Genomic DNA, 27,944 nt, shown 5'->3' on the forward strand with positions numbered 1-27,944 from the left:
GCACTATGGTGCCACCTAGCGGCCCTGTTTTTCTATTAGCCCAGTGCTTTGCACACCCAGTAGTGTGAACTTGGATTGAGTGAAATTGAGCCTGACACAAAGAAAGCCCTGCTTTTGTGAAGTCAGTGACATCACACAGTGTGATGACCGTGATAATGAAGACTTGGGGGATTTCTTCTGGAGCAGTTTGGTCAGAAACAGTCCCGTGCCCATCCCCATTCTCATTATGACCACCTCTGATCACAACCAACTTAAGGCCACCCAAAGGGTTTATTTACGCATATGCACACACATCCACACACACATCCAGTACAAATCTGGCCTTACTGCTAGGAGGGATTTCTCTCTCCTGGAGCAACAGCATTTACTGAAGAATGGAGGTCCTATTCCTTAGCTTTTGCCCAGGCCAGAGGAAGTCCTTGGGGATCAGACGTGTGAGTCATTCTCAGATGTATAGTGCCACCCGTGGAGCATAAAGGCTTTCCTCCCTGCCCCCATCCCCTCCCTCTCCCCACTCAGGCTTGGAATTTCTTCAGAGAAAAGTGAGTGAGCAAATGGAGCAGAGAGGGGAGATGAAAGGAACTGAGAGGAAGGCTGAACAGCTCAGGATTCTTCATCCATCACATCCAGAATGTTGCTCAGAAGAAGTTTGAAAGTGGGACGTTCATCTGCTTTCTGGACTCAAAGAGAAAGAACATTGTTGGGAGGGGGCAGAAATCATGGACCTCCTGGCCAGGAAACAGTTTTATTTGTATTCTATGGAAGTGCATCAGATCAGTGTCCAAGCCACAAGTCCCTGGGAATTGGGGTGACTCTTCCTTTGCCACATAACTCACCTTCATTGGGACCCATGCACACTGATCTAGTCAAGGTCAAGGGGAAGGAGAACAGTATGAAAATTTTGTTCTGACTCCAGCCCCCCTCCCATCCCCCACAGTTAGACACTTCTGTGCCCACATGCTGCTGGAGAAAGGTGAATTATTAAGGGCAGGAAGAACTAAGCCCAGCCCAAGACCCAAGTTTGAGTTTCCAAGGGCTGAAAATTGTTTATGAAGGTGCCTCTAGAAGGGAGTAGAAGGAGTAATGGCAAGGACGAAGGTTCTCTGCTTGAATTAAACAAGGTGTTGGGGTTTTTTTGTTTGTTTGTTTTTTTAAGAATATAGTTTACTTTAAGAAAATAGTTTACTTTTAGGCCTTCATTTTTAGCCTTCATTTAGGATCAGAAAAAAATAAGGTTGGGAAAGGCCCAATGACATACCCAGGAGTGGGCACTGAACTTCTGATTGCTTTCTACAAATGAGACAAAGCTTGGTATAGGCCTGCTCCTGTGCATTTGGCTGCCTGGCAGGAACTTGTGGTAGGGCATTTCAACCCACTCCACAAACCATGAGGTAGCCCTAGATTCACTACAAATTACTAAAGGGATAAAGGGATCTGTGTAGCAGGCAATCTGTGGCCAGGTCTTAGGTGTTTTGGAAAGTGGGAAATGGGCACCTTGGCAATGGCCTGGGAAGACTTTTGTGCTAGTGGGGAGAAGGCTCACCTCATGCCAGCAGCTGTACATGATGGCATACACTCGCTCTGAAGCCAGCTGAGGCCGGTAGAGCCGCAGGCCTTTGGCGATGTGTTCTGCTGTTTCACTGTTACTAAATCTCTCATACGGCATCTTCCCCAGAGAGTAAATTTCCCACATCAGAACTCCTATGAGGCAAAAACAAATCCAAACCCAAACCAGAATTAATTATGTGTGTGTGACACATACACACACACACATACACACACACGCACACGCAGTGTATATGTACATATGGGCCGCTAGGAGGCACAGTAGATAGAGCACCATGATTGGAGTCAGAAATACTCATCTTCCTGAGTTCAGATCTGGCCACAGACACTTCCTAGCAGTGTGACTTCACTTTTTTGCCCCAGTTTCCTTATCTTGCAAATGAGCTGGAGAAGGAAATGGTGAACCATGCCAGGATCTTTGCCAAGAAAACCCCAAATGGGGTCATGAAGAGTCAGACACAACTGAAATGCCTGAACAACATATATATTTACGCTTAGTCTCTAAAGATGATACCATACTTGATACATGTATACCTCATAAACCTCTTAATAAAATTCCAGATACTATAGACAACAGCCCCTTGGAGTGTAGCACAAAGTAGATTGTGCTACAGAGACCTGGGTTTGAATCTGTCCTCTGGCACTTACTGGCTGTGTGTTCATGGACAAATGACTTAGTCTCTCATTTGTAAAATGGGGCTCACGATACTTACAATAGTCACCTTACTTACAGGGCTATTGGGAGAGTCATAGAGTGGAAATGTAGGAAAAGAACTTTAGAGCCCTTAAAGTACTTTAGAAATGGCAGCTGGGGTGATTATTGAGCCCACTTCTATTTCCTCTGTACTACCTTGTCTACTCACCAAAAGCCCAGATGTCAGATTTGCTACTAAACTTGCTATACATGAGGACTTCTGGTGGAGACCACCGAACTGGAAATTTGGATCCTGCTGAGCTTGTATATTCATCATCCAAGACATACCTAAAAGAGATTTAGGTCAAATCATTGATGCTCATCTTGGATCTGCCTGGACCTCTGGAGAGAGGCAAAAAACAAAACAAGTGTAGGATCAGTCATGTGTCTCATGATGTCCAACCAATCTCTTCTGGAACAAATTAGGCAAAAGATATTCAGGTTCTGTTCAAATTGGGACAGAAACTGAGGCTCAATGCCACTGGCCAACGCTGTGCACAGCACTCTGTTTTCTTCTTCCTTTCCGTAGCTGATGCAGTTTTCTGAGTTGGCTTAATTGCCACATTGTGTTGGGATCCCCAGGACTATCTTCTCCAGTTGGTGGTAAGAATTACCAGAATGACTAGGAAGAAGACAGGCAGTAAAGGCAGCAAGGCTATGAGAAGAAGAGAAGGTGAATGAAGGAATTGAAGTAGAGAAGAGGCAGGCCAGAGACATGGGCGAGGAGGGGAAAAGGTAGAGAGGCTGGAGAGAGTGCTTAAAGTAACTCAGAGGGAAAAGCAGGAGGCTAGTGAGAAAGCAACAAGATGGAAAGAAGATGAAAAAGCCATAGAACATTTCTGTTTTTCAAGGAGAAGAAAGGGAAAAGGCATACTGACCTGGAGAGACCAAAGTCAGACACTTTGACAACCCCTCGGTCATTGACCAAACAGTTTCGAGCAGCCTGTGGAGGAAGAGATGCCAGTGAGGCCACATTTCCCTGCAAGTGCACCGGAATCCCACCAGTGGAATCCTAGGAGAACTTCAGAAGTGTTTGTTAACTTCTGTAAGACAGGTTTTGTTTCTTCCGTGGGAGAAACCTCTCTAAACCCAATGGGAGTTTTTTGAACTTTTTCTTTATCCCCAGCACTTAGCACAGTGCTTGGCATACAGTAGGTATTTTAAAAATGCTTCTTGATTGACTATGAGCCTAGCTTGGGTTCTACTTCACAGAAACACCTAAATATGTGGACAGTGAATGAAATCAGTGGGCATACAAATGTCTCTGGATTTCCTTTACTCATGCAGTTATTATGGAATCCATTCTTCTAGGAAGATGTTAAACTAGAGCTAAATGAGGATCAGTTTGGGGGCTCAAGGCAATTTGGGAGTTGGTCTGGGCAGGGCTGAGCAGAGGTATCCCCAAAAGGAGGTGCAGCTGCACCATGCACAGGATGTGGAGGTCCTCCTGAGTCTTCATGCTTCCCCAGACACTGAGGACACAAAAATTCTGCTGATCTGAGAGGTTCTGCCTCCCTCCCTCACCACTACCACCTCCACCACTGATGGAAGGAAGGAAGAAGGTACAAATGTGGACAACTGATGCCAAATCCACAAATCTTTGCCACTGAGACCAAGGCAAATGAACAGTTTTCACACTCAGAGCAAAACTGGGCAAATGATACCAGACAACCAAGATAACATCCCATCTCTTAAATCCCTGCCTGTGGTACCTTCTGCCACCTGTGTTCTGTCCCCCTTTGATATCAGCCATCTCCTCTTAACATAGGCCTCAGTATTTCTTCTGGCTCTCTCCCTGCTCTATGGAGCCTTTCACCTGTCCTGTCCCTTCTGTACTACATCAGGAGGCTTACCCTAAGGTTCTTCCCCAGCTATAATTCTGGGCAGAGGCAAGCTGGAGAGAGTGCTTAAAGTAACTCAGAGGGAATAGCAGGAGGCTAGTGAGAAAGCAGCAAGATAGAGAGAAGATGAAAAAGCCATAAAACATTTATATTTTTTATTCAGCTTGCCCTGAATCTGTGGGGCTCCATATAGGCTTCAGTAGAAGGCTCAAGTGAAAGGACAGATCTCCACCCTGTTTCTCCTCAAACCCAATCATGATTCACCCACCTTCACCACAGCTCCCCCCATACTCTTCCCAACCCTGCCTTGTTTGTAGTCACACAATCCCCCAAGGTCCTACTAGATCTCGGTGAAGGAACTGCTTAGATTCCAGGTAGTCCATGGCCTCACAGACGTCCCTGCACATCTCCAGCAACTGTTGGGTTTGGAAGCGGTGCCGCATTTCCCTCAGGTAGTTCAGGAGGCAGCCATTGGCCATGTATTCAGTGATGATGAAGATGGGACGCTGCTTAGTGCAGACCCCATATAACTGGACCAGTTTCTCATGTGACAGGTTCCTACAGGATAGGTAATAGATCCAGCCTCCCCTGTTGCTCCACAGAGCAGTCAAGGAAAGACTGGGGGAGACAAGGTCTGATGAAGGAGCCAGAGCAAGTGGCCCTGGTGATGATATTGCCTTTCTCTGTCCTCTCCTCCCTCCAGCCCCTGGCTATGCCCCAGCACTTCAAGACTGGCCCTAAGGGGCCACTTGGAATTCCTTGATAGAGTAAAGAAGTAAATCCAACACAGGATAGTCATGGACACTACCTACTTGGGAGAACTGGCTGTGGAAGGGATACTGGAAACAAGACTGGCTGTGGCAGAATCATTTTCCACTCCCACCCTCTTAATGCTTCTGGAGGTAGGACTGCTCCCAAGGACTATCTTAACTAGAGACCGAGCCTCCCATTTGTCACAGTGTGACCCCAGGTCCAGGTCCCAGACCTCTGAAGTTTCACACAATGTACGGCACACTCACATCACAGTGTAGTGTGCCTGCTGATATAGACACCAAAGGTTGGATGGAGAGTTTGGGTAGTAACTCACATCATGACTTTGGCCTCCTCAATGAACTCATCCTCTGACATGGAGCCTTCTCTGATCATCTTGATGGCCACGTCATATTGGCCTCTCCACTTCCCATACTTCACCACCCCAAACTGTCCAGTCCCCAGCTCCTTCAAGAATGTCAGGTCCCTTGGATCAATCTCCCATGACCCTATAACAAACAGCAGCCTCTGTGTAATTCTAAGACATAGGAATCATACTGTAGGGGAAGGGTTCTGCTCAGGGGAGGAATGGGATGTGGGCACCAGGAAATGTCTCATTTTTCCTTATAGGGCCACTCTGGGGTTCTGAGATCTTGGAACTTTGGAAATAGTGATGTCTTAAGGTAAAGAGATAGTAGAGACAAGCCCTGCAAGGAACGTTTGAGCCCCTGGCAGCCCACAGTTTTGCAGCCCCTGTTTCTTTTAGTAGGGACCAAAGCCCAGGGGAATTGTGGAAAGGGCAGAAAGAAACAACTGCTTGGAGCCAGCTCAGTTCTTCTAGAAGCAGGAATTACATAGCAGTGTTGCAAAAAGGTTCACTATGGGGAAAGTCAGGACTGGCCCACTTCCAGCTCACTCCTGCAGTCACTGAGAGGTGGGAGGTGAAGATGGGGGGCAAAAGATGCTAGATTCAGGTCAAGAAAGAAGCAGTTACCATAGCCCAGCCCCGCTGTGGAGGGAGCATTCTTGTTCTGTTGAGACACCGGATACTTGAGTCTGGAGATGAGTCCTGAAAAACACAAGAGTAGGTTACACCTGCCTATCTCAGCATGTCATTCTATCAGTTCCTAAGTAGCCACAAATGGCCAGGAGAAGCTGAGGGCCTTATACACAGAACTGCCTTGTTCCAATTGATTTCCATATTCCCACATTTTCTGCAACATTGTGAGATTGACATCTGTTCTTCCCCCACCCTCCCATCTCCAGCTTCTGCTTCTTCCTCCTCTCAAAAGATATTTTCACAGAAAAAAGAAAATATGGTCCTCATTAGTAATATACTACTAGAGTCCAAACCCAGCTCAAGTCTGACATTCTTAGACCACTAAGTGGGCCTGGAGTTTTATATGCTTGTATAAAGTTTTGATTTCTTCTTCAAAAACTGCCTGTTCATGTTCTTTTATCATTTTTCAGTTGGGGAATGATTCATATTCTTATAAATTTGACAAAGTTCTTTATATGTTGAGAAATGAGGCTTTATCTGAGAGATTGTCTATGAAGATTTTTCCCTCAATTTTCTGCTTGCCTTCTAATCTTGGCTACTTTGGTTTTATCTGTACAAGAACTTTTAAATTTAATATAATTTAAATTATCCATTTTATACCTCAAATGCTATCACTTGTTTCTTCATATATTATTCTCCTATCCATGAGTCTGATAAGTAATGTGCTCCATGTTCTAATTTTCTTGAGATATCTCCTTTTTTATCTAGGTCATGGATCCATTTTGACCTTATCTTTATACGCGGTTTAAGATACTGGTCTAAACCCAATTTCTGCCAGACTGCTTTCCAGCCCAACAATTTTTACCAAATAATGAATTCTTATCCCCAAAATTTAAATCTTTACATTTGCCAAACACAAGGTTACTATAGTCCTTACTACTGTGAATTGCGTGTCTACTCTGTTCCATTGATCTACCTTTCTATTTCTTAGCCAGTATCAGATAGTTCTGATATTTACTGTCTTATAATATAGTTTAAGGTCTGGTACAGCTGAATCTCCTTTATTTACATTTTTTATTAGTTTCTTTGAAATTCTTGACTTTTCATCCAAATTAATTCTGTTGTTTTTTTAACTCAGTAAAAATTTTTTTAAGTAATTTAATTGGGATGGCATTGAATAGATTAGTTAAATTTAACATATGCTTTTTTATTTAAAAAAAGCCATCATGTAATAGATTCATCATTCCATATATAATCTTTTAAAATTTTTCTTTGCATATGGAAACATTCACATTTGTTAAATTCATAATAAAAAATGCTTTGTCAGTGTCACCAACTATAACTATAATTATTTTCCTATATTTCCGCTCCTCCAGGCATGTAGTATGCTAATAACTAGAAGAAGAAACAGACATTGATATCATGTTTTAAAGAGACCGAAGCCTTTTACATCCATCATCTTATTTGCTCTCCTGGGGCCATAGTAGGTACTTCATTGACCTTCACTACTTGCCAGCCTCGAGGATGCATTTCTTTAGCATCATGCTTTGAAATGAATCAGGCCTGTAATAACCATGTATTTGACAAATGTAAAGATTTAAGTTTTGGGGATAAGAATTCATTATTTGATAAAAATTGTTGGGAAAAGTAGGAAGCAGGCTGGCAGGAATTGGGTATAGACTAATATCTTACACCATTCACCAAGATATGGTCAAAATGGATATATGACCTAGATATGAAGGGAGATATCACAAGAAAATTAGAACACAGAACATATTACCTATTAGACTTATGGATGTGAAGACAATTTATGAATAAATAAGAGGTAGAGAGCATTGCAAAGTGTAAAATGAATAATTTAATTACATTAAATTTAAAAGATTTTGTACAAATAAAACCAATGTAGCCAGGATTAGAAGGAAAACAGAACTGGGAGAAATTTTTTATAGACAGTTTTTCAGATAAAGGTCTCATATCTCAAATATATAAAGAACTTTGTCAAATTTATAAGACTATGAGTCATTCCCCAGTTGATAAATGGTCAAAGGATCTGAATAGGCAGTTTTTGATGAAGAAATCAAAACTATGTATATATGAAGAAATGCTCTAAGTTAGATTAAAGAAATACAGATTAAAACAACTTTGAGATATCATCTTTCACCTATCAGATTGGCTAAAATGACAGAAGGGGACAACAGCAAATGTTGGAGGAGATGTGGAAAAACTGGGATACTAATTCACACTGTTGGTGGAACTGTGAACTGATCCACCGTTTGGGGGAGCAATCTGGAATTATGCCCAAAGAGTTATAAAACTTTGTGTGCCCTTTGACCCAGCAGTATCACTACTAGGTCTGTTTCCCAAGGGGATTAGAGAAAAAGGAAAAGAATATGTTCTAAAATATTTGTAGTAGCTCTTTTTGTGTGGCAAAGAACTAGAAATTGAGGGGATGCCCATCCATTGGGGAATGGCTAAATAAGTTGTGGCATATGATCATGATGTAATACTACTTTGCTATAAGAAATGATAAGCTGGTTGAAGTTAGAAAAACATGGGAAAACTTGTGTGAAATAATGAAAAGTAAAACGAACAGAACCAGGAGAACTTTGTACTCAGTAACAGCAATATTGTTTTAAGCACAACTTTGAATGACTAAGTCATTTTGAGTATTGTAAATACTCAAATCAACTACAAAGGACCTATGAAGGAAGATGCTATCCACCTCCAGAGAAAGAACTGATAAGTAGGTTACAGTATGGTTTTACATATATGTATATACACATATCTATGTCTAATGGTAGTCTTCTCATGGGTGGTGTGGAAAGGAAGGGAGAAAAAAATTAAAAGTGCACAGTAAAGAACAAAAGAAATCCAAGAAAGAAGCACAGAAAAGTAGGGTATATTTGAGAATTATGTGTTATTATATAATTAAACAAAAGTAAACAGTGTGAAATGGAAGTTCATGGTTTTATCCTCTTTTTATGTTGTGCTGTGTATATGGAAAGGTCCTTTTTTTGTCTATCTTTAGGTTCAAAATAAATAAAAATTTAAAAAAATTAATCAGGCCACAAGTCTCCCTTGAGGATCAATTGTGTGCAAGCTGCTGCTGTGCAACACAGAAATCGCTATTGAGTGCATATGATGTGCACAGAAGACATCATCCACCCCTTTGTCAAGCCTAGGCTGGGATCAAAGAGACATCAAGGAAAACAGATCAGGAAAGGAAGGACTTGGGAACAACCCACTCCTGTGGCTAGGAAAGAAAGTAGGAAGAATTCAGTCTGGGCTTGGCAGCCTTTCAAAAGTTTTACATCCCATGGTGGATCCGTGTTCTCCTGTTCTTAATGGAACTGAGCTATGGTTGCCAACTCATTTGAAATTTTTAAATGCACATTGAGAAAGTATGACTCCCTCAGCGTCCATGATGGAGCTCTGCTCAGAAATGATGGGCATTTCAGTTCCCCATGTACCCCCTGCCTGCTTGTAGCCCCTTCTTACGCAGACTGGTACTCACCAGCAGAGTTGTGCTGGTGGTAGTTGATGAGTTCAGGAATGGTGCTGAAGAGGTGCTTCTCAGCCAGATAATATTGGCTCTGAGGGGTGGAACACACGACATAATGGCGGATCACCCCTTGAGGATCCCTGGGGAAATGAACACACAGTCAGGAACTTGGGAAACAAACAGCGAGAAGCTACAGCCTCCAAATCAGTGAGGCAGGAGAAGCTCAACCATGAAAGAAGAAAAAGTGGTCTGACGGATGATCAGAATGCACACCTGGGGGCCTATCACACCTAACACACTTCTCCCCAAGGCAAACGTCTTTGATCCCATCCCAGTCCATTTTCTCTAGCAGATTGCCCCGTCTGTCAGCCCCACTTTCCCACTTATCTTCACTGTCTTCCTGTCTACAGGCATCTTCCCTGCAACCTACAAACAGGCCCACATCTCCCTGATCCTCACAAAAGCCTCACTTGATCCTTCTATCTGTGATAGCTATCATTCTATATTTCACTTCCCCTTCCCAGCTAACTTCCTTCAGAAAGCGGTCTCATTCCACTGAAGCTGCTTTCCAAAGTTATCAGGGATCTCTTTGTTGCCAAATCCAATGGCTTTTCTCATTCCTTATGCTCCTTGACCTCTCTGTAGCCTGGTGATCACTCTCTTCTTGATATTCTCCTCTCTAGGTTTTCTGATGGTACCCACTTTCACCTAGTTCTCCTCCTTCCTCTCTGATCATTCCTTCTCTGTCTCCTTTACTGGATTTCCCTCTAGGTAGGCTTACTAACTATGGGTGCCCCCCCCCCAAGCCTTTGTCCTTGGCCCTCTGATGGTTTTCACTTTATACCATCTCACTTGGTGATCTCATCAGCTTCCATGGGCTCAATTATCATTCTTATGCAGATGATTCTCAGATCTTTATATCCCTAGAGCTTAGCACAGTGCCTGGCACAATGAAAATCCTTAATAAATGCTTGTTGACTGACTGATTTTCAGGACTTGTCACTTACCCAGCTGATTTGGTAAACACAGACACAGTGTATTTTCCTGCTTTGCTGGAATCTCTGACAATGAAACCACCTTCTTTACCCTGGAATGAAGAGGAAGAAGCCGAGATGACTGAGAAACAAGTAGAGCTCCCACCTATATTCATCCTGACCTTCAATTCCCTGTTGCCAGTTGCTATGGCAATTGCTGAGCTTAAGTGTAGTCAAGCATTGCATGATAGCAACCTCATCTCCTTCAACTTGGAGGTGACACCAGTCCATGAGATTCAGATGTCAGAGGACACTCACCTCTTGCTTTAGTAGTTGCTCTGCTTGGCTCCGGGTCATATGTTTGGAATACCACCTGAAATAAGAAACAGCCCAAGTGTCCAGATCTGAACCCAGGAAGAAGTATCACAGCCACCACAGGCCCACCTGAGCTCGTCTGGCTGTCACTTACTTATATATGCAACACAGAAATCGCTATTGAGTGCTTATGATGGGCACAGAAGACATCATTCACCCCTTTTTCAAGCCTAGGCTGGGATCAAAGAGACATCAAGGAAAAGAGATTAAGAAAGGAGGGACTTGAGAACAACCCACTCCTGTGGCTAGGAAGGAAAGTAGAAAGAATTCAATCTGGGCTTGGCAGCCTTTCAAAAGTTTTACATCCCATGGTAGACCCCTGTTCTCATGGAAGTGAGCTATGGTTGCCAACTCATTTGAAATTTTAAAATGCACATTGAGAAAGGAAGAGAAATACCCTGTTCCTTGTGAAATACTGTAGCCAAAGGCCCTGTGCATACTTACTCATACATCTCAATGGAGTCTTCTGCCTCAGTGACATAGTTGTTAGGGATGTAACCTTCCCGTCTGCAAAGTGGACAGAGACATGAGTCACCCTGGGCCATCTCTGCAGGGAGAGAGAGAGCCAAACGTGTGGCTCTGGCCTCAGAAGCTGAGCATCCCAATGGTAGATGGGCCAGACTCCATGTGTTTGGTATTATGTTGGAGGCTTGTATGTTTGGCTCAGTATAAAAGCAATCTAAAGAGGGAATGAGTATCTCTCCCTCTACAGAGTATACATACACCCAATGGCACCTTCTTCAGAGGCTAGCTGACAACTCAGGATTATTGCTTCCAATGGTTGTTTGGCTGGGGGTTCAGGGGACACTCTGTCATAAGAGCCACCCCTCAGTGTGGGTCATAAAAGGTAGTATAATGCTCTCATCTTTTGATTCTTTTCCCTGATCAGAGAACAGGTTCAAACACTGCTTCATCAAATGGGTGTTCTGAAGGTGAGCATGTGATCTCCTCCCCACCCAGGAACTGCTACCTTGGGGCACGAGCATGTGGGAGTTATATGACGTTGCCCATGAAAAATCCTGAGAAAGAACTTTCCCTGTTCAAGAGATAGCAACCACTGGGTTCATGACAGAGTTCCTTCAGGAGCACATGGCAGAGGCAGCTGTGCTTGTCCAAATGGCCCAAGATGGCATGTTATAGACAATGTTCCTGAAGTCCAACCTCTGCCTAGAGAAGGAATTTCAATCTCCTAGGCAGCGTGATCCCAGGATTTAGCTTTCTGGCTAGAGGGGAGATTTCTGAGGCAAACAGGGTGAAGTGACTTGCCCAGGGTCACACAGCTAGTAAGCATCTGAGGCCTGATTTGAAGTCAGGTCTTTCTGACACCAGGTGCAGTTCTCCATCCACTGAGCTACCTAGCTGTTCTATTCCTCTAGATAATACTAACCATGAAGCATCCCCCCAAGGCTCTCTTCTGAATTTCCTTCTTCCTCTATACTATGTCACCTGGTGATCTTTTCAGTTCCCACGGATTCAATAATCATCTCTATGCAGATGCTTCTCAGAGCTACTTCTCTAGCCCTACCCTCTCTACTAATCTCCAACTGCCCACTGGACATTTCGAACTTGATCTACTATAGACATCTTAAACTCATCCTGTCTAAACTGAACCCACAAGCCCTCCCTGCTTCTTAACTTTCTATTACTATCATCCTGGTCACCCAGGCTTATAATCTCATTATCATCCTCAACTCCTCACTCTCACTCTACCATTCCCCCCCACCCCCGCCCCCCAGCCAATCAGCTTCCAAGTCTTGTCGATTCTATCTTTATAATGTCTCTCACATATTCCCCCTTCTCTCCACTGACACTGCCCCCCCCCCCCCCCCCCCCCCCCCCCCGGTGCAGGCCCTTATCACCTCAGGCCCAGCCTACTGCAACAACCTTCTGTTATTGCTACAGGTCTGACCATGTCACTCCCTTATTGAATAAACTTGAGGGGCTCCCTATCACCTCCAGGCTCAAATCGACAACCTTCTGGTTAGCCTGGCCCCTTCCTGCCTTTGCAGGCTTCTTGCTCCTTACTTCATCAGTCCTCTCTGCGTGCCTTCCCTCTGAGATTGTCTCCACTTGACCCTGTCTGGGTCTGGCGTGTACATAGTTGTTTGCATATTGTCTCTCCTGTTAGAACGGGAGCTCCTTGAGGGCAAGAGCTCTTTTTGCCTGTCTGTCTCCAGAGCTTAGCACAGTGACTGCTGCATAGTAGGCACTTTTAAGAAAGGTTGGTGGACTTATCTTGACTTGACTCAACTGTCAAAGATTACAAATTGCACAACAGTCACAGATCTGCATTGGTAGGGGGCATACGGAACTCACTGGTATTTCCTAATGCCAATGAAATTGCAGGGCCAGAACCAAAATCAAAACAAACAAAAAATACCCAAATTTCCAGGCAGGGCCCAGACCCTGACCACCTGGCTGATTCTCGGTGGGGGCTTGGGCCAGAGGATGTAGGATTCTTTGTGTGTATTTGGTGTTGGCTGGATCTATCTGCGGTAACCGGGAGGTTGGATTACACTGTCAGACTGTGAGACTGTGCATGTGCCAGGGTGCAGGTGTGTCCGGTTCTGGAATGGCCTCTCACCCATTTTTGTCCCGAGCTCTCCACCAGGGCAAGGTGCTCTCCTCCAGGATAAAATACTCTTCACCCTTCTGGAGCTGCAGGTCATTTGCATTCATCGGAGTATAGTCATAAAGGGCAACAACCCTCTTGAGCTCATTTGTGGGGTTGGAACCTCCTGGTGGCTCAGGGGGGAGTGGTTTGTTTAGAATCTGCAGAGTGGGAAGTCAAAATATGTAACGTAAATAGAAGTGGAGCACCTTCCCCTCCTTCCTATCTGGAGTGTTTTCCCAAGACAATCTAGCCCAGGATTGGGGAACCTGTGGCCTGCAGGCCACATGTGGCCCTCTAGGTCCTCAAAGTCCTTTGACTGAATCCAAACTTCACAGAACAAATCCCTTGGCCTAGCCCAAATCAGTCACTCAACCAGAAGTCCAGGAAGCCTAGTCTTTAGTCACAGTTCTGCAACTTAATACTTAGTTAATTTTGGCCAATTTGTTAGCATTTCTGGGACTCAGTTTTTCATCTGTAAAACAGAGATAACTGCCTATGTGCCTCACAGTATTTTTTTTTAATTGTTGTTTGGTCGTCTTTCAGTTGTATCCAGCTCTCTGTGACCCCATTTGGGGTTTTCTTGGCAAAGATACTGGAGTGGTTGGCCATTTCCTTCTCCAACTCATTTTACTGATGAGGAAACTGAGGCAAACAGGGTGAAGTGACTTGCCCAGGGCCACCCAGCTAGGAAGTGTCTGAAGCTGGATCTGAACTCAGGAAGATGAGTCTTTCTGACTCCAAGCCTGGCACTGTATCCACTGTACCCCCTAACTGCCCCTCAAAGTATTATTGGGAGAATCAAATGAGAAAAGGCTTCATTAACCACAAAGTGCTGTATAAATAATAGGAATTATGCAGATTTTAAGTGTGTGATGTCACCCAATGGTGACTAGAGTGCTTTCTAGCTCTCTACCTTTTCCCTGCACTAGAAATGGTGGCCCTAATTATTTGGCTTCAAAGTGCTCAGTAAGAATACCAAACAGCAGCACATCTCTGGGATGCTCTCTGGTCCTTCACCTTTAGGATTCTAACAGCTCTAGAGTAAAAATGTTATTTCACTATTCAACCAGCATCCAAATCCAGGGTCCCCCTATACCTGGTCCTCTTCGGGGGTTGGAGGAAGAGGCTTTTTGGTCTTCCGGTGAGAGCTTCCTGGTTTTAAGCCTGAAAAATAAGAAACCAATAATAAGAAAGCAAGTATTCTGGGGAAGAGCTTAGGGATGGCAAGGGTAGATCAGCTACAGAAATAAGGGAGATAGGATCCAGCAAAGCAAGAAATGACAGCTCTCACTTCCATTGCGATTCTCCAATATTTGACAGCCCATGGCATTTTTGGCTGTTTGAGAGCAGCAGAGGTATTGCCCATCAATCCAGAAGCAAGGGTGGTATTTCTGCACAAGGTCACTGTTGTACCGGATCACTGAGGGGAGAGGAGAAGAGAATAAGAGGTCATTCGGCAGCCTGGGCCCCCCTGGCAGTACTTCAGTAGGAGGACCCATGGCTTATATATTTTTCCCCTTTGATTAGACTTAGCTTAGCTTCAACTAACTCTCCCTTTACTTTCTCCACTGGCCTGATGATTAGTCTGTTTTGGTTCTCAGTAGTCCTGAGTACTAGAAAACCTCTCTGAATATCTGAATGTTATTGGATGTTGTCCACAGAGCACACTAACAGCATTGGACCTGGGTTTTCTCAGGATGCTCTTACAACCATCCTGTGAAACAGGTGAGAATTGGTTTGGCTTCCACTTGTCAGAAAAGAAACCCAATTCTCTTGCTCTCGTTCTTACTCCAGCACTTCATTAAATGCAAGATAAGAAGCATTTGTTAAATACCTTTGGGGCCAGCTATTGTACTAGGTACTAAAGAGACAAACACCAAAAGGAAAGTCCCCTTCTGTCTTTAAAGGATATTTGCCTTAGTAAGGATGATAAGAGCTGGTCTGTGTATTGCTGCTTAACTGCCACACAGAATAAGAGAAGAAGAAGAGAAAGTAGAAGAGATTTCAGGGGTAGAGCCTGTACTATAGGTGGGAAAAAGAATGATTCTGTCTCTAATGCATATATACCCTCCATTGTGCTGAACTCGTCTAATTTGATAAAGGCTGTCCCCAAAGTCTTAGTGCAGTTTTAAGGACTCCACTAAGACTTTGGGACATCTAGTATCTTCTCTGCTTAACTGAGAATTGGGCAGGTCAAGTGACATAACACTCAAAAACCCTATACAAATATACGGTATTTTTTTTTTTATCATTTGTGACATTTCAACAACTCTAACATTATCTCCATTAAAAAATCTCCAAAGATCAGGTGGGGGAGGTATATTTTCCAGTCAAGATGGACATGTAAAGGTTCTAAGGCACCCAAGCTCTTCACATAGCCCTCCAAAAACAACCAAGAGAACAAAATGGCTAAAAAACAGCACATGGAAAAAATGAACTAAAAGAGAAAATCAGCAAAATGATCAAAAATACCGATATGATTTTTAAAAAATGAATTTCAAGTTGTCTTATAGGTAGTCAGAGAGAAAGGGTTCAGAAAAAAAGGGCCAATGATTTGAGATGTGGTTTGGGAGCCATTTGCATAGAACAGACAAAAGGTCATTATAATTACCCAGGATTCAGTTCTGTTTTTGTCTTTTTCATTTCCATTGTTGTAGTCAGAATGGTTCTTGTCTCTCGAGAAGAGGGCCCAGAACAGAACCTGGGTGGACACTCATGCTTAGGGGGACAGGAGGAATACACTGAACTTGCAAAGGAGACTATGAAGGCTCAAACAGGTCAGAGAACAAGGAGGGCAGGGTCACAGAAGTCAAGGTCAGGAAGGAGCATCCACTAAGAGGTGCTGGAAGTCAGTGGTGCCAAATTCCTAAGAATTCCTTCATTCTTTCCCCTTGCATTGGTGCAAAGAAGGTCCAAAAGAATGAGGGCAGAGAAAAGGTCATGTGATTTAGCAATGAAGAGGACAATGTTGACACTGTCGAGAGCTGTTAATAAAGTAGTAGGACCAGAAACCAGACTGTAAGAAGCTGCAGGGTTAAGGCACTGACTGTAAACTACTCTCTAGGGGTTGGAATGCAGAGGAAGATTGAGCCATGTGTTCTGTGTAGAACACAGAAGAAAGGAGAGAGAGAGTACCGTGGAAGCCTGTAGATAACTGGGATAAGGATTTGGACTAGGTGATAACACTAGATAACACTTTTCAAAGGAGATACTGCTGAGGGAGGAGAACAGAGGAAGCATCTGGAAGTAACTCACCATAGGGTGCAAGGGATAATCCACTTTCTCCTGCTGGCCCCACATGTCAGCCCACATTGGAGAGGACAGCCAGGGCCAGGCTGTCTTCAGGAGAAAGTCAGGTTGCTTTTATCTCCCAAAGATAGAAAGAATGTAAGAGACCAAAAATGGAGGGAAGTCTGTCACAAATACAGTGGGTATTCCAGAGGGCCCCACATGGAAACACAGCCACTGGAAAGGGGGAAGGCTGAGCTGACCAGGGGGCGAGTATAGAAAGAGGTGGCAAGGGACAGTCAGCCGTTCCAGATCACAGAAGTCAGGGGAACAGGAGATAGGAATGGGGCAGAGGGAGTGCCAGCTATGGAGAAGCTTCTTAGACTCAATCAAGCTGAAGAGTCTAAGTGGAATGTTGTGAATGATGGCAAAGAGCAGATGGAAATGGTGTTGGAGGGGAACTGCAGCAAGACAAACACAGTACCACACACTTGGAGCTATGAGTTGGGCCAAGCATACTGGAATTTAGTTTCCAGTTATGTGATAACAGTGACTTAATGGTTCCTACCCTTTGACCAAGAGATCCCTTAAGGAGGTCAGAGTCAGAGGGTGGGCATTGACTAGGGAATGGCTGAACAGATTGTAATATAGAAAGATAATGGAATAATAAAGAAATTATGGATATGGAATACCCAGAGAAACATGGGAAGATGCCCACAAATGGAGTGAAATCAGGAAAATGTTATAAAAAATGACTGAGAAAACAAACAGAAGCTGAGCCCTGGGTAATTATGATGAGCAGTTTGGGCCCTGGAGAAGAGAAGAGGGATCCCTCTCCCAGGTGGAGGACTACAGTTACAGAATGGTACATATATCATCAGACAAAGTTGATGTGTTGGTTTCATTCTTTGTTACAAGGGGGAGGCTTATAAGGGTAGGGGCATCAAATCCAGAAATGAGAAGAGATCAATAAAGCTAAAAAAAGAAGATTGTTGTGGTGGGGTATATTTCTGCAGACTCCACCTCCCAGCTGGAGCCCCTGCCCTCTAGACCACTGGTACCCACTATACTTGGGGGCAGCAAGATGGCTCAGTGGATAGAGCTCCGGCCTGGCATCATAAAAACTGGAGTTCAAATCCAGCCTCAGACACTTACTAACTTTGTAATCCTGGGCAAAACACTTAACCCTGCTTCCTTTAATCCAGTGGAGAAGGAACTGGCAAGCCACTCCACTGACAGTAGGGTCCACAGTCACCAAGAGTTGGAAGTGACTGAACAACAATACACTTAGAGCTCTAGAGCTGGGTAAATGTGTCCCAAGAAGGGAGCCAAGTGGGTGTGGTTCAAGAAGTCTCAGCATGAGAATCGTTATGTTTATGAGGACAAGTGACTGTCATGCAATAACCCAACCGTACATTATCAGCCTGCCATCCTTCCTGTTTCTCTAGGCAACCTTTCCTGATGGCAATTCAGCCCGTTAATCTGTCAGGCCTTAACAGCCATGTAGCTATATATACACGAGTATATGTGCACACAGGCATCCTGTGGAAGTTTCATCCAAGCTATACACAGAGTCAGAAACTGTGGGCTCTGATCAAATTTAGATCCTCGGAAGGTCTGGAATGCATAAGGAGCTCCCAAGATGAAGCCCTCCTCCTTCCTCCTCCTTCATAGTGCTCAGATCCAGCATGGTGTGGGCTCACAGCCTCACTCTACCCTTTACTACCTGTGTATTCTCGGGCGAGTCCCTTCCCTTCTCTGGGCCTCAGTTTCCTCCTCTGTAAAATGAGATGACCTCAAAGGGCTCTCCTAGCTCTATAGCCTGTGATCTTGCTACGACAGGATAACCAGGTAGAGTAGTCCTTCTCTAAAAATATCACTCTGACAGTTGCTGGCAAGAGAAGGGGAAGGCCCAGTCTTTGTTAGGTGTCCAGGAGTGAAGTGTCAGTGCAGGGCCAGAAAGGAGTAGGGATGCCAAGAGCACAGGGTCAGCTATTCTTGGCATTGTCTTTCATGTGACGGGTCTGAACCTCTCAATTTTGGCCACTGTGGAGGATTTTAGAAGGACATTTCCAAATGGCCCAAGTTGTTTTGTTTCAAAAGAAAAACATCATTCATTGGTTTTCCAAACAAGCCTCACCGTTTTTGAGCTGGTGAATCCAACGTTTCCTCAGTTCCTCGGTTGGGGAGAAGACGTAGAGGGGCCCTTCATCATACACCACCTGTAGAAGGAACAGAGCCAGCACTTAGACCTCCAGGCAACGTCTACCCCATCCAGATACAGGGACAGACTCAGGGAAGCAGGGGTGCAGCCAGTGGAATGGGCTCAAGTTGCCAGGAAATGGTCAGAATGCTCTAGCCATTATTCTAGGCATGTGAGGTCTATACCTATCGATGGCAGTGACAATACTAGCCAGCTCTTATAAAGTGTGTATCTGTCTGTGTGTTTATGTATCTCAGCTGATCTTCACAATAACCCTGAAAGGGAGGTGCTATTTTTATCCTCATTTTACAGAGAAGGAAACTGAGGCTAAGAGAGCCTAAGTGATTTGCCTAAGGTCACACAGCTAGTAAATGCCTATCAATCAACAAGCATTGGGATACAAATGAAATAATCTCTACTCTAGAAGCTTCCATCTCGATTTCTATTCTAGGTTTCCAAATGATCTCTGGGCCTCCAGATAAGTAATTTAGTTTCAGGGTCATTTTTCCTTGGCAGGGGATCCTCATCAATCTCCCCCCACCCCCCAATGTTTTATAATCATGACTTATGGATTTATTAGCCTCACTAACCCTCCCTCAACTTAGAGATAGAGGTTAAATGTCTGGCCCAAGTTCACCAAGTGGTCCCCTCCTTCCCAGCACAGATTGTTTCTCAATGGCCACCCTGCCCCTTTCTTTGCTTAGGAGAGGTGTGTGGAAGTCACGATTTAGTAGGAACTTGACTCTTCACTTATCCACAGAAAATGTTTACTCCTAAATTAACTCCTTCCTATTGGTGTCCACCAAGGGGCATGAGTGTACTCAGGACAAGAAATATATTGTAATGAAAATAAAGGGGCAGCGAGGTGGTGAAGTGGATAGAGAGCAGGGGCCTAGAGTCAGGAAGACCTGAATGCAAATCAGGCCTCAGATACTTCTTGGCTATGTGACCCTGGGCAAATCACTTAACCCTGCTTGCCTCAGTTTCCTTATCTGTAAAATGAGTTGAAGAAGGAAATAGCAAACCACCGAGGTATCTTTGCTCAAAGGGCACAAAGAGTGGAAAAGGACTGAACAACAACGAGAGTAAATCATAATTGGGAAGATAAACAGTTGTCAGATAGATCCCCTGACGCTTCTTAAGGCTCTGCCACACGTAAGGCCCTAATGCAAGGGCCTGTGGGAGATAGAACCCAAGGAAAAGACCTGCTTTCTGTCCCTGGGAGCTGGGGAGCATCACATAATGAATTTGAAGTCAGAGAGAAATGATTTGGGGGTCACTGCTGCTTTGCATTCTTGAACCTGCTTGTGTCCATTAGCACTCTGAGAGGAGAAGACAGGAGTAGGAGAAAGCCTATCTAAAAAGGCTCCTGCTCCCCCGGTTCCTTTCTCATTCAAGAAAGGAAAGTTCACCCTTGCTTTGCTACTAGACTTTTGCTGTGCTCCTGCAACCATGACTGAGGGGCCCCCCTTCCCTCTGCCTTCCCCTGCCTTCCTTCCCCGCCCCCTTCCCCCCTCAACTTCCCCCACTCCTCTTTGGCCCACTCCCTTCCCCCCTTGCCTTCCCCACTGCTCCTGGGGGGCACTTCCGGTTCCTTCTCTGCCTTTCAGGGCCTTAGAGACTGCTGTGTTTCTGCTTGCAGAACAAAGAAAAGCCAGGCCCACGAAAACACAGGCTCACTGTGCCTGCCAAGTCCAGACTAAAACTGAATGGGGGGGAGATTAATGGTAAACCCAATAGCAGCCCCTCCTTGAATGGTGAGCCCCCAGCCCTAGTCAACTTGCTGACTTTTCCAACTCACAGGACCAGCAACAGAGAGAGGCAACTGAAAGGAAGTGAATGCCCAAATGGGCATCTCAGTGACTGAATGTGTTCACAGCTGGCTGCCAAGCACAAAGTCAAGGTGCTGCCATCAGAGAGGGTAACATCATGCAGACAGTAATCCTTAGCCTCACCCTGGCTTTCTGGCCCACCTGCAGTCTCTGTTCCCCAGAGATCTGTAAAATGATGAGAAAGTCCCTTCCAGGCTAGGAGAGGAGGACTTACCTGGAAGGGGTAGGGGAATCTCTCAATGATAGAGATCTGCTCCATCTCACTGGGCTCTTCCCCCTTTCTCTGTAAGAAAAAGAGATAGAGGGCACGGGCCCTCATCTGTTAGTCATAGAAGGATCTGACACAAAGGTCAAGTCACACCTTAGTGGGCCCTGCCCTCAACCTTGCCACAGGACTCAACACAGCCAGTTTCTCAGTTTCTTTGGTCTGTCCAGGCTCAGAATCATGAAAGGGGGATGTATAAGGTCATCATCAAAGCCACATCCAGGCTAGCTGAGGATGGCAATGAGAATACATGGCCTTCCCCAGGGATCCAAGAACCAGGCCTCTAATTCACTCTCTAGGAGAGAGATATAAGAGCACATTCTCCAAAGCACCAGGGGGAATGACAAGGATCTCCCAGTACACACTGAAAAACAAGACCTCACCATGCACGCTTGAGTTCCTCCGTTCTAGGAGACAGGGAAGGAGGTGGGGTGGAATACATGGGGCCCAGTGTCAGTCCCCTTAAGCTCCACAATGCCCCAGGACTTAGGATGTAATTGCTATCATGTTCTATATATCATAAGATACCATAAGAGGCAATGTGATATAGTGGAGAGGGAGCTGACCTCAGAGTCAGGAAGGCCACATACTGGCTGTGTGACCTCAGTGCCCTAGAGCGATGTTCTTAAAATGGAAGTTTCACAGCACATGTCCGTCTGTTGGTGGAGTGAGTTTTCTCACCAGGAATTCCCTACACTGATGAAGTCACAGGTGTGGTTCAAATAACATACTCTAGATCAGAGGTATCAAACATGCTCATAGGCCCAACAATTTCCACTAGGACCTGAAGCAGATTAAAGTATCATTGGGAAATGTATAACAAAATAAAGAAACATACAATAGGATATAGATAATGTTAATTTGTGGTTTTCTAAGTCAGGATGTGACCACAGAGATCCTTTCTTATTGTCTAGTGGCCCCTATTTGAGTCTGACACCATTGGGCTACACCATCTAAAAATTATGGTGCTGGAGAACAAAGATTAAAACCATGTTATAAAACTTCATATCTTTTAATGAATGAGATACTGTGTATCCTAAAAAATGTTTGTTGAATTGAACTCATTTCTATATTTTGAGAGGTTGTTATGCCAACCAAATGGGGTGGTATCACAAAGTAACTTATTTTTACTGTACTTCTATTGTACATGGAGGTGAAGATGAGCTTTGGATCGAAATACTTTGGCTCCTTTGAGCAGCAGAGGGATGGCTGGATGGCAAAGGTGACCTGTTCTCACCGGGATCTGCCGCTCAGGGGGAGGATTTTTTTCAGGAACCACTGTTTCCACACAGGTGATCTTCTCAACATCTACTGAACCCTTTTTACTTCCTCGTCTCTGAGAAAGAAAACAAAAAAGTGAGCAAGGTGGGGTTACTAAAAGTGATTGAGAGACAGGAATGATTGGATTTTGTTATCTGAATTCCATCGCCAATATCAGAAAGTGGGACAACTTGCACAAAATCTTTGTGAGTGACTGCACAGGTGTGCATTCTGGGAATGAAGGAATGAAAAAACATTCATTAAGCACCAATGATGTGCAAAATCATATGGGAAATGCTAGAGGTCCATACAAAAAAATCAAGACAGTCTTTGCTCTTGAGGCATTCACATTCTAACTGGAGAAGACAACATATCCAGCTCTTGACCTGCACCATCAGTATCATCAATAACACTTAGGAAAGACCCACTAAGAGGCAGTTTGGTATAGTGGTTAGAGTGCTGAAGCTGCAGTCAGAAGACAGGGCTCAAATCCTGCTCCTGATACCCAGTCAGTATGTGATTAGGTGCAAGCTACGTAATGTTTGTAAGCCTTGGTTTCCTCCTCTGTAAAATGGGGCAGTAATACTTGTAGGCCCTTCCTCACCAAGTGGCAGGAAGGCTCTAGTGAGCTAAATGGATGGAAAGTGTTTTGCAAACTTGAACAGACCTGCCTTGGCTGTCCTAGAGCAGGTAGACTCACCCCACGCTCAAAGTCATATTCATAATATGAGAGTTTCTGAACGGTCAAGAGAAAGAGTCGTTTCTTGAAGTTCAGAGGGGAGGTCTTCTTTTTCTGCTGTGATCGCTTCAGGAAGATGCTTTCTAGGATTACTGCAGCCATATCTTCTTCTTTCCCCAGTACTCCTCACCTGTGGGCACTAGAAACAGAGAACTGGTGAGCACCCAGCAGACTACCAACTAGTCTCCCTTCATCCTTTGCCCATCCCAGGGAGTCCCATTTTCAACAATAAGACCACCATGGGTGGCTATCCAAGAGCTGTTTGCTTCCACTGATTCCCCTCTTGCTACAGTGCCTACTGGGGCAAATCCTGGGCCAAGAAAATTTTGGGGTAAACTTGCCCACCTTTGGGAGGCTCTGTTAGACTGGGTCATTGTAGAAGTCGATTGATTATCCTAGATACTGAATCTACTTGTCTGCTCTCCAGATACCAGAGAAGCACACCCTCATTGACACCAACAAGACTCATTTTATATGCAGCCTGTGAACAAAGATAGGCGGTATGCAGCTGTTGATCCTGATGGTCACCTCTCTCCCCAACCTACCCCTCCCCCCAAAGATCAGGAATTTAATACAGGGACTGATTTGGGCCTTTAAGTTCCCAGTTTCCTGGATAGTATATTTAATTGTTTTCATGTGGCATCCCACTGGTATCTGTAGCCCAGCAGGATCTGGGGAGAGTGAGGAAACACATCTATGGATAGAAGGTACAATTAACTGCCTCCACACTGAGCCTGGGCATCGAGGTGGTGCTGCAGTGGATAGAATGCTAACTTGGAGTCAAGAAGACCTGAGTTCAAATTCAACCTCAGACACTTACTAGCTGTGTGACCCTGGGCAAGTCACTTCACCCTGTTTGCTTCAGTTCCTCATCTGTAAAATGAGCTGGAGAGTGAAATGGAAACCACCCTGGTATCTTTGCAAGAAAACCCCAAATCGGGTCACAAAGAGTTGGACACGACTCAATACCACCACCTGATGCTGATTCTGCCTGATCCTGCCTGAGCTGAAGGAAAGAGAATGAAAGCTGGGGATTTTGCTGGGGATCAGGATGTGAGGTCTTTATTCTTGGAGCCATCCGTGGTAACCAGTTTTAGCGATAACAAGGGCAGTACTAGCGTGCTGACTCCAAAGTATAAAGATCACATGATGGCTCCAACGTGGTCATTCTCTTCTCCGATGCTCTCTTTCATCCCAGATGTCTAAGCCAGGAAGTAACTTAGAGATTCTTAAGATACCCTGTGAGGGAAGCACGGCTGATACTATTACTCACTACTCCTTTGGAGAAATGAACTGACACAGAGAAAGGTGACAAAATCCAGGACGAAATGGAGTGTTAACAAAACAATGCTTTTTTCAAAAGGTATCATTATTTTAAGATTTCGAGCTGCCTTTTGCTTTTCCATTACAGTTGTTTCCAGATGTAGCCTTCCCCGTCTCCCACAGTAAGCCTTCCCACGTACCAAAGGAAAGCCTTTAAGTAGAACCAGCACAGCAACTGTGCTTAGGCATCCATAGGCCCCAACCTCTTCACAAAAGGAAGGAGGTATTTTTCTTTGTTCTTCTCAGGCGTCAACACTAGACATTCTATCATTTGTTCTTGTCACAAAGCAATACTTTTTGTCTGTCACACACTAAGCTTATAAGAAATGCTCTATTATCAACTCAAAAAACTAAAGTTTCCTTTAGAAAGGTGAAGGAAAAAAAGCATCATGGGAATAGTAAATAAAATGCCAGAAATTGGTTGTTTTTTTAATGCCACCCCCCCCCCCCCCAGTGGCAGAACGGTAGCAGGATCATAGATTTAGAACTGGAAAGGACATCAGGAACTATCTAGTCCAATCATCTCACTTTAACAGAAGAGGAAACTGAGGCCCCAGGAGTTCAAGTGACTTGCCCAAAATGGCATATTGAGTAAGTGGTAGAGCTGAGATTCCAACTGAGGTCCTTGGATTGCAAGGCCAGTGTTCTTTCCACTGTACCACACTGCCTCCAACATCTGCTCTTCTTAGAGCTGGCCCTTTTATCCAGTCTTCGTAGATCTTCATGGATTCTGATTCAGCTACCTAATTAATTTAGCAATCCTTCCAACTTTACATCACCTGCAGATCAGATATGCAGATCCCTTAGATCTTTAATCAAGTTGTTGATTTAAAAAATAGCAAATATATCATACTGCTTACCTTCTCAAGGGGTGGGAGTGGGGTAGGAGAGAGGGAGAGAATTTGGAAATCAAAATTTTTACAAATGAATGTTAGCATTTGTAAAAATGTGATTGGGAAATATTTACTGAAGTAACTAAAATATTTTAAGCTATTTTTAAAAAGAAAAAAAAAACATCAAACAGAACAGGGCTAAGCAAGAACACAGTCCTATGGCACATTGCTAGAGACTTTTCCCCAGGTTGACATCCATCCAATAATCAGTACTCTTTAGATACAGTTGTTCAGGAACAAACCCAAAGCTTATTTTCCTTCTTTCTGCTGATTATTGGCTTTTTCCTGTGGCCTCATAAGTAGGCAGAACCTGCCACAGCTAGACCTGAGAGACAAAGGGGAAAAGCTGCTGGGTGAGGCCTTGAAATGCTCACATAGTAACCTACGGGCTCCATGGCAACCTATGATTTACCTAAGGGAACAAAGAATGAGGAGACCATTCAAAACAGCAGGCTCTAATACAGCACTGAGATTGTGTGGGTGGTGGAAAGAACACTGAATTTAGAGTCCAAGGACATACACTGAAACCCTGGTTCTGCCACTTTTTTTCTGGGTGACCTTGGGCAAAGCACTTCATCCTCTGGGCCTCAGCCTCTAAGATCCTGTCTGGCCCCAAATCTATGCCCCTATGATGTGTTCCTTTTTAACTTTACTATGATATTATCCTGATGCCTCATGGCACTGACGTGACCTTCGGGGTGGTTGGGTACTCAAAGGCAATGTCAATGGAGTGTAAGCCTAATGCCATGTCCAGTGGAGCTCCATGGCAGGTTCCACCATGCTGGAGAAGGCTCTGAGTCTGGACCTGAGTCTGGACAAACCTGGTCAGTTTGTTTTCTGAGGACTAGCCAAGCTAAGTACAATGAGACCCATCACAAATGGACAGGGACCATTTGGAAATAAATTCTCTGACCATGGCGATCCATGAAACGTGGGCAATTCAACCTTTGTTCAACAAAAGAAACCTAGGATCTCAGAGATTGCCTAGTCTGACCTTTGCCTGAAGCAGGAATTCCATCTTCAAGGTCCCACGGCCAGAGCTCCATGATTGAGAATTCCTTCTGGGGATGGCTCTAATTGTTAAGTTTTTCTTTATGCTGAGTCAAAACATGAGACTTGTTATAACAACCTCTAGATCACCTATATAATGTTTTAAGTGGTCTCCCTACCTCTGGTCTCTCTTCCAAACAATCCTTTATGTCACTGTGAGAAGCATCTCCTTTACAATAGCACTTTTACAGTGTCATTCCTCAGCTCAACAATATCCAGACTAACTTCCCAGTGCTTCTCAGATCAAGGTGAAGACTGTTCCCATCTGCCATCTTCTGCTGCCATCATTGTGAATGGAGAGGCTTTGAAAGGGACATTCACTCCCCTCTAGCCTGTGTCTTTTGTGCCTTCCGAATGTGGCTCTTTGCTTGAATGCATTTCCACAGTCCCAGAATAAATGCTCAGTCGGCAAACAAAATGTTCAACACTAGCTCTGCTCACAGGTTGTGGCAAGGGAAGCCTTGTGCTTTTTTGTTCTCTCCAGGGCAAGGCCCTTCCTGATGCTCCACTTTGTGAAGATGAATAGATTTCCAGAACTGCCTGGTCAGGGGTAGAGAAGGTAGCTGATGGACTAAGGTAGGTGTGAAATGATTTCCAATCAGCTCCCAGGAGAAACTGCTGATCTCAAGTTTGGGGATTCCCTGACCTTATAACCTGGAGAACATGGTTGAAAAGAAGGACTCTGTGGTGACTATTCAGTTCACCTAGGCTTGGTGGGCTCCCCTGAAGCCTAATAAGGACAAAGCCAGTGATGGGAGGAAGGCCTCAGTACTGAACCTGAAGCCTCCTCCAGTTTGGGGTCTGACTCTTTGACCAAGAGCAGTTCCCTGGCATTCCAGAGGCCACATTAGGGCTCATGTGATGCTGTGCCAATCCCTGAAGGTCTCAGGGCTGCTGCCCCATTGTTGGCAATGTTTCACAGGTTTCTTCTGTGACTTTGGCAGCTGCTGGACCACTGGGGAGCTTCCTTTCCACGACCTTGCTTGTGTAAATGGGCTCTTGCAGTGTGGCAAGGGCACTGCCAGGTAGCTAATTTGTCAGTTTTGTGTGTGGTGGCAGAGGGGTTTAGGTACCCTTGAATCTGAAACTGTATGTCCCTCTCTGCTCTGGGGTGGCTCTGAATTCTGCTTTAGTCAGCCTGGCTTCCTCCTGGGCCTCTTGTACCCACCTATTCTTTGCATCTCATCTTGGCCTTTCTCCACTATTTTCACTCACATTCTCTCTCAGGCATCTTCAGCCTCTCCTCCACTGGCTCCTTCCCATTTGCTTACAGACATGGTCAGGTTTTCCAGGTCCTTTATACTCCTGCCACTTCACCCATCCCCTCACCCTACCCCCCCCCCCCCCATCTGTGTTTCTCTAGTTGTCCTTTTCTGGCTTCAGAGAGAGCATATTTTTCTGGTTATCTTCCTATCTCAGTAACCATTCCATCCCAGCTTCCTTCCCTGATTCTTCAGCCTTTTTTCCAACACCTTGACGTGGATGTTCTCAAAGATCTCACCATTGGTCTTCTTCATAAACTCATTTACTCCCATGGCTTCAATTGCCACCTCTTAAATAGATGACTTTTAATCTGGGAGGTGCCAATAAATGATTAACAAGCAGCTCTCTGAAAACAATACCCATGACACATTTTAAAGTTTAATCTGCATCATAAATACTTTCTTAAATCCAAACAATCAACAAAACAATAAGCCAAATCCTGCTGTGTGGCATTTGCTCCCACAAGTCAAGTCAAGTCAAGTCAAGCTCAAGCACAGCCCTACTCCCATCCTCTCTCTCTGGAGCTCCAGAGTCCTAATTCTCTTGGCCTCCAGGATAGCTCTAGCTGGATG

At 44.6% G+C, this 27,944-nt stretch overlaps 1 protein-coding gene across 1 annotated transcript in view; it reads right to left on the bottom strand.

Annotated features, from left to right (window-relative positions):
- Nucleotides 1-251: 251 nt before the first annotated feature.
- The window catches only part of BTK (Bruton tyrosine kinase), a 36,167-nt gene continuing 8,474 nt past the window's right edge, over nucleotides 252-27,944 (bottom strand). The window contains exons 3-20 of the mRNA XM_072626730.1: nucleotides 22,805-22,982; nucleotides 22,082-22,180; nucleotides 20,794-20,862; nucleotides 18,685-18,766; nucleotides 14,608-14,736; nucleotides 14,413-14,480; nucleotides 13,287-13,474; nucleotides 11,147-11,209; nucleotides 10,646-10,700; nucleotides 10,361-10,440; nucleotides 9,366-9,493; nucleotides 5,846-5,920; nucleotides 5,189-5,360; nucleotides 4,443-4,659; nucleotides 3,139-3,203; nucleotides 2,430-2,548; nucleotides 1,544-1,701; nucleotides 252-675 (exon numbers count right to left, since the gene is read on the bottom strand). Coding sequence (XP_072482831.1) covers nucleotides 604-675; nucleotides 1,544-1,701; nucleotides 2,430-2,548; nucleotides 3,139-3,203; nucleotides 4,443-4,659; nucleotides 5,189-5,360; nucleotides 5,846-5,920; nucleotides 9,366-9,493; nucleotides 10,361-10,440; nucleotides 10,646-10,700; nucleotides 11,147-11,209; nucleotides 13,287-13,474; nucleotides 14,413-14,480; nucleotides 14,608-14,736; nucleotides 18,685-18,766; nucleotides 20,794-20,862; nucleotides 22,082-22,180; nucleotides 22,805-22,945 — 1,980 coding nt within the window. The 5' untranslated portion in view covers nucleotides 22,946-22,982 and the 3' untranslated portion in view covers nucleotides 252-603. The remainder of the gene's footprint in view (nucleotides 676-1,543; nucleotides 1,702-2,429; nucleotides 2,549-3,138; nucleotides 3,204-4,442; nucleotides 4,660-5,188; nucleotides 5,361-5,845; nucleotides 5,921-9,365; nucleotides 9,494-10,360; nucleotides 10,441-10,645; nucleotides 10,701-11,146; nucleotides 11,210-13,286; nucleotides 13,475-14,412; nucleotides 14,481-14,607; nucleotides 14,737-18,684; nucleotides 18,767-20,793; nucleotides 20,863-22,081; nucleotides 22,181-22,804; nucleotides 22,983-27,944) is intronic.

Source organism: Notamacropus eugenii, chromosome X, assembly GCF_028372415.1.
Source record: "Notamacropus eugenii isolate mMacEug1 chromosome X, mMacEug1.pri_v2, whole genome shotgun sequence".
Classification (NCBI taxonomy): Eukaryota; Metazoa; Chordata; class Mammalia; order Diprotodontia; family Macropodidae; genus Notamacropus; species Notamacropus eugenii.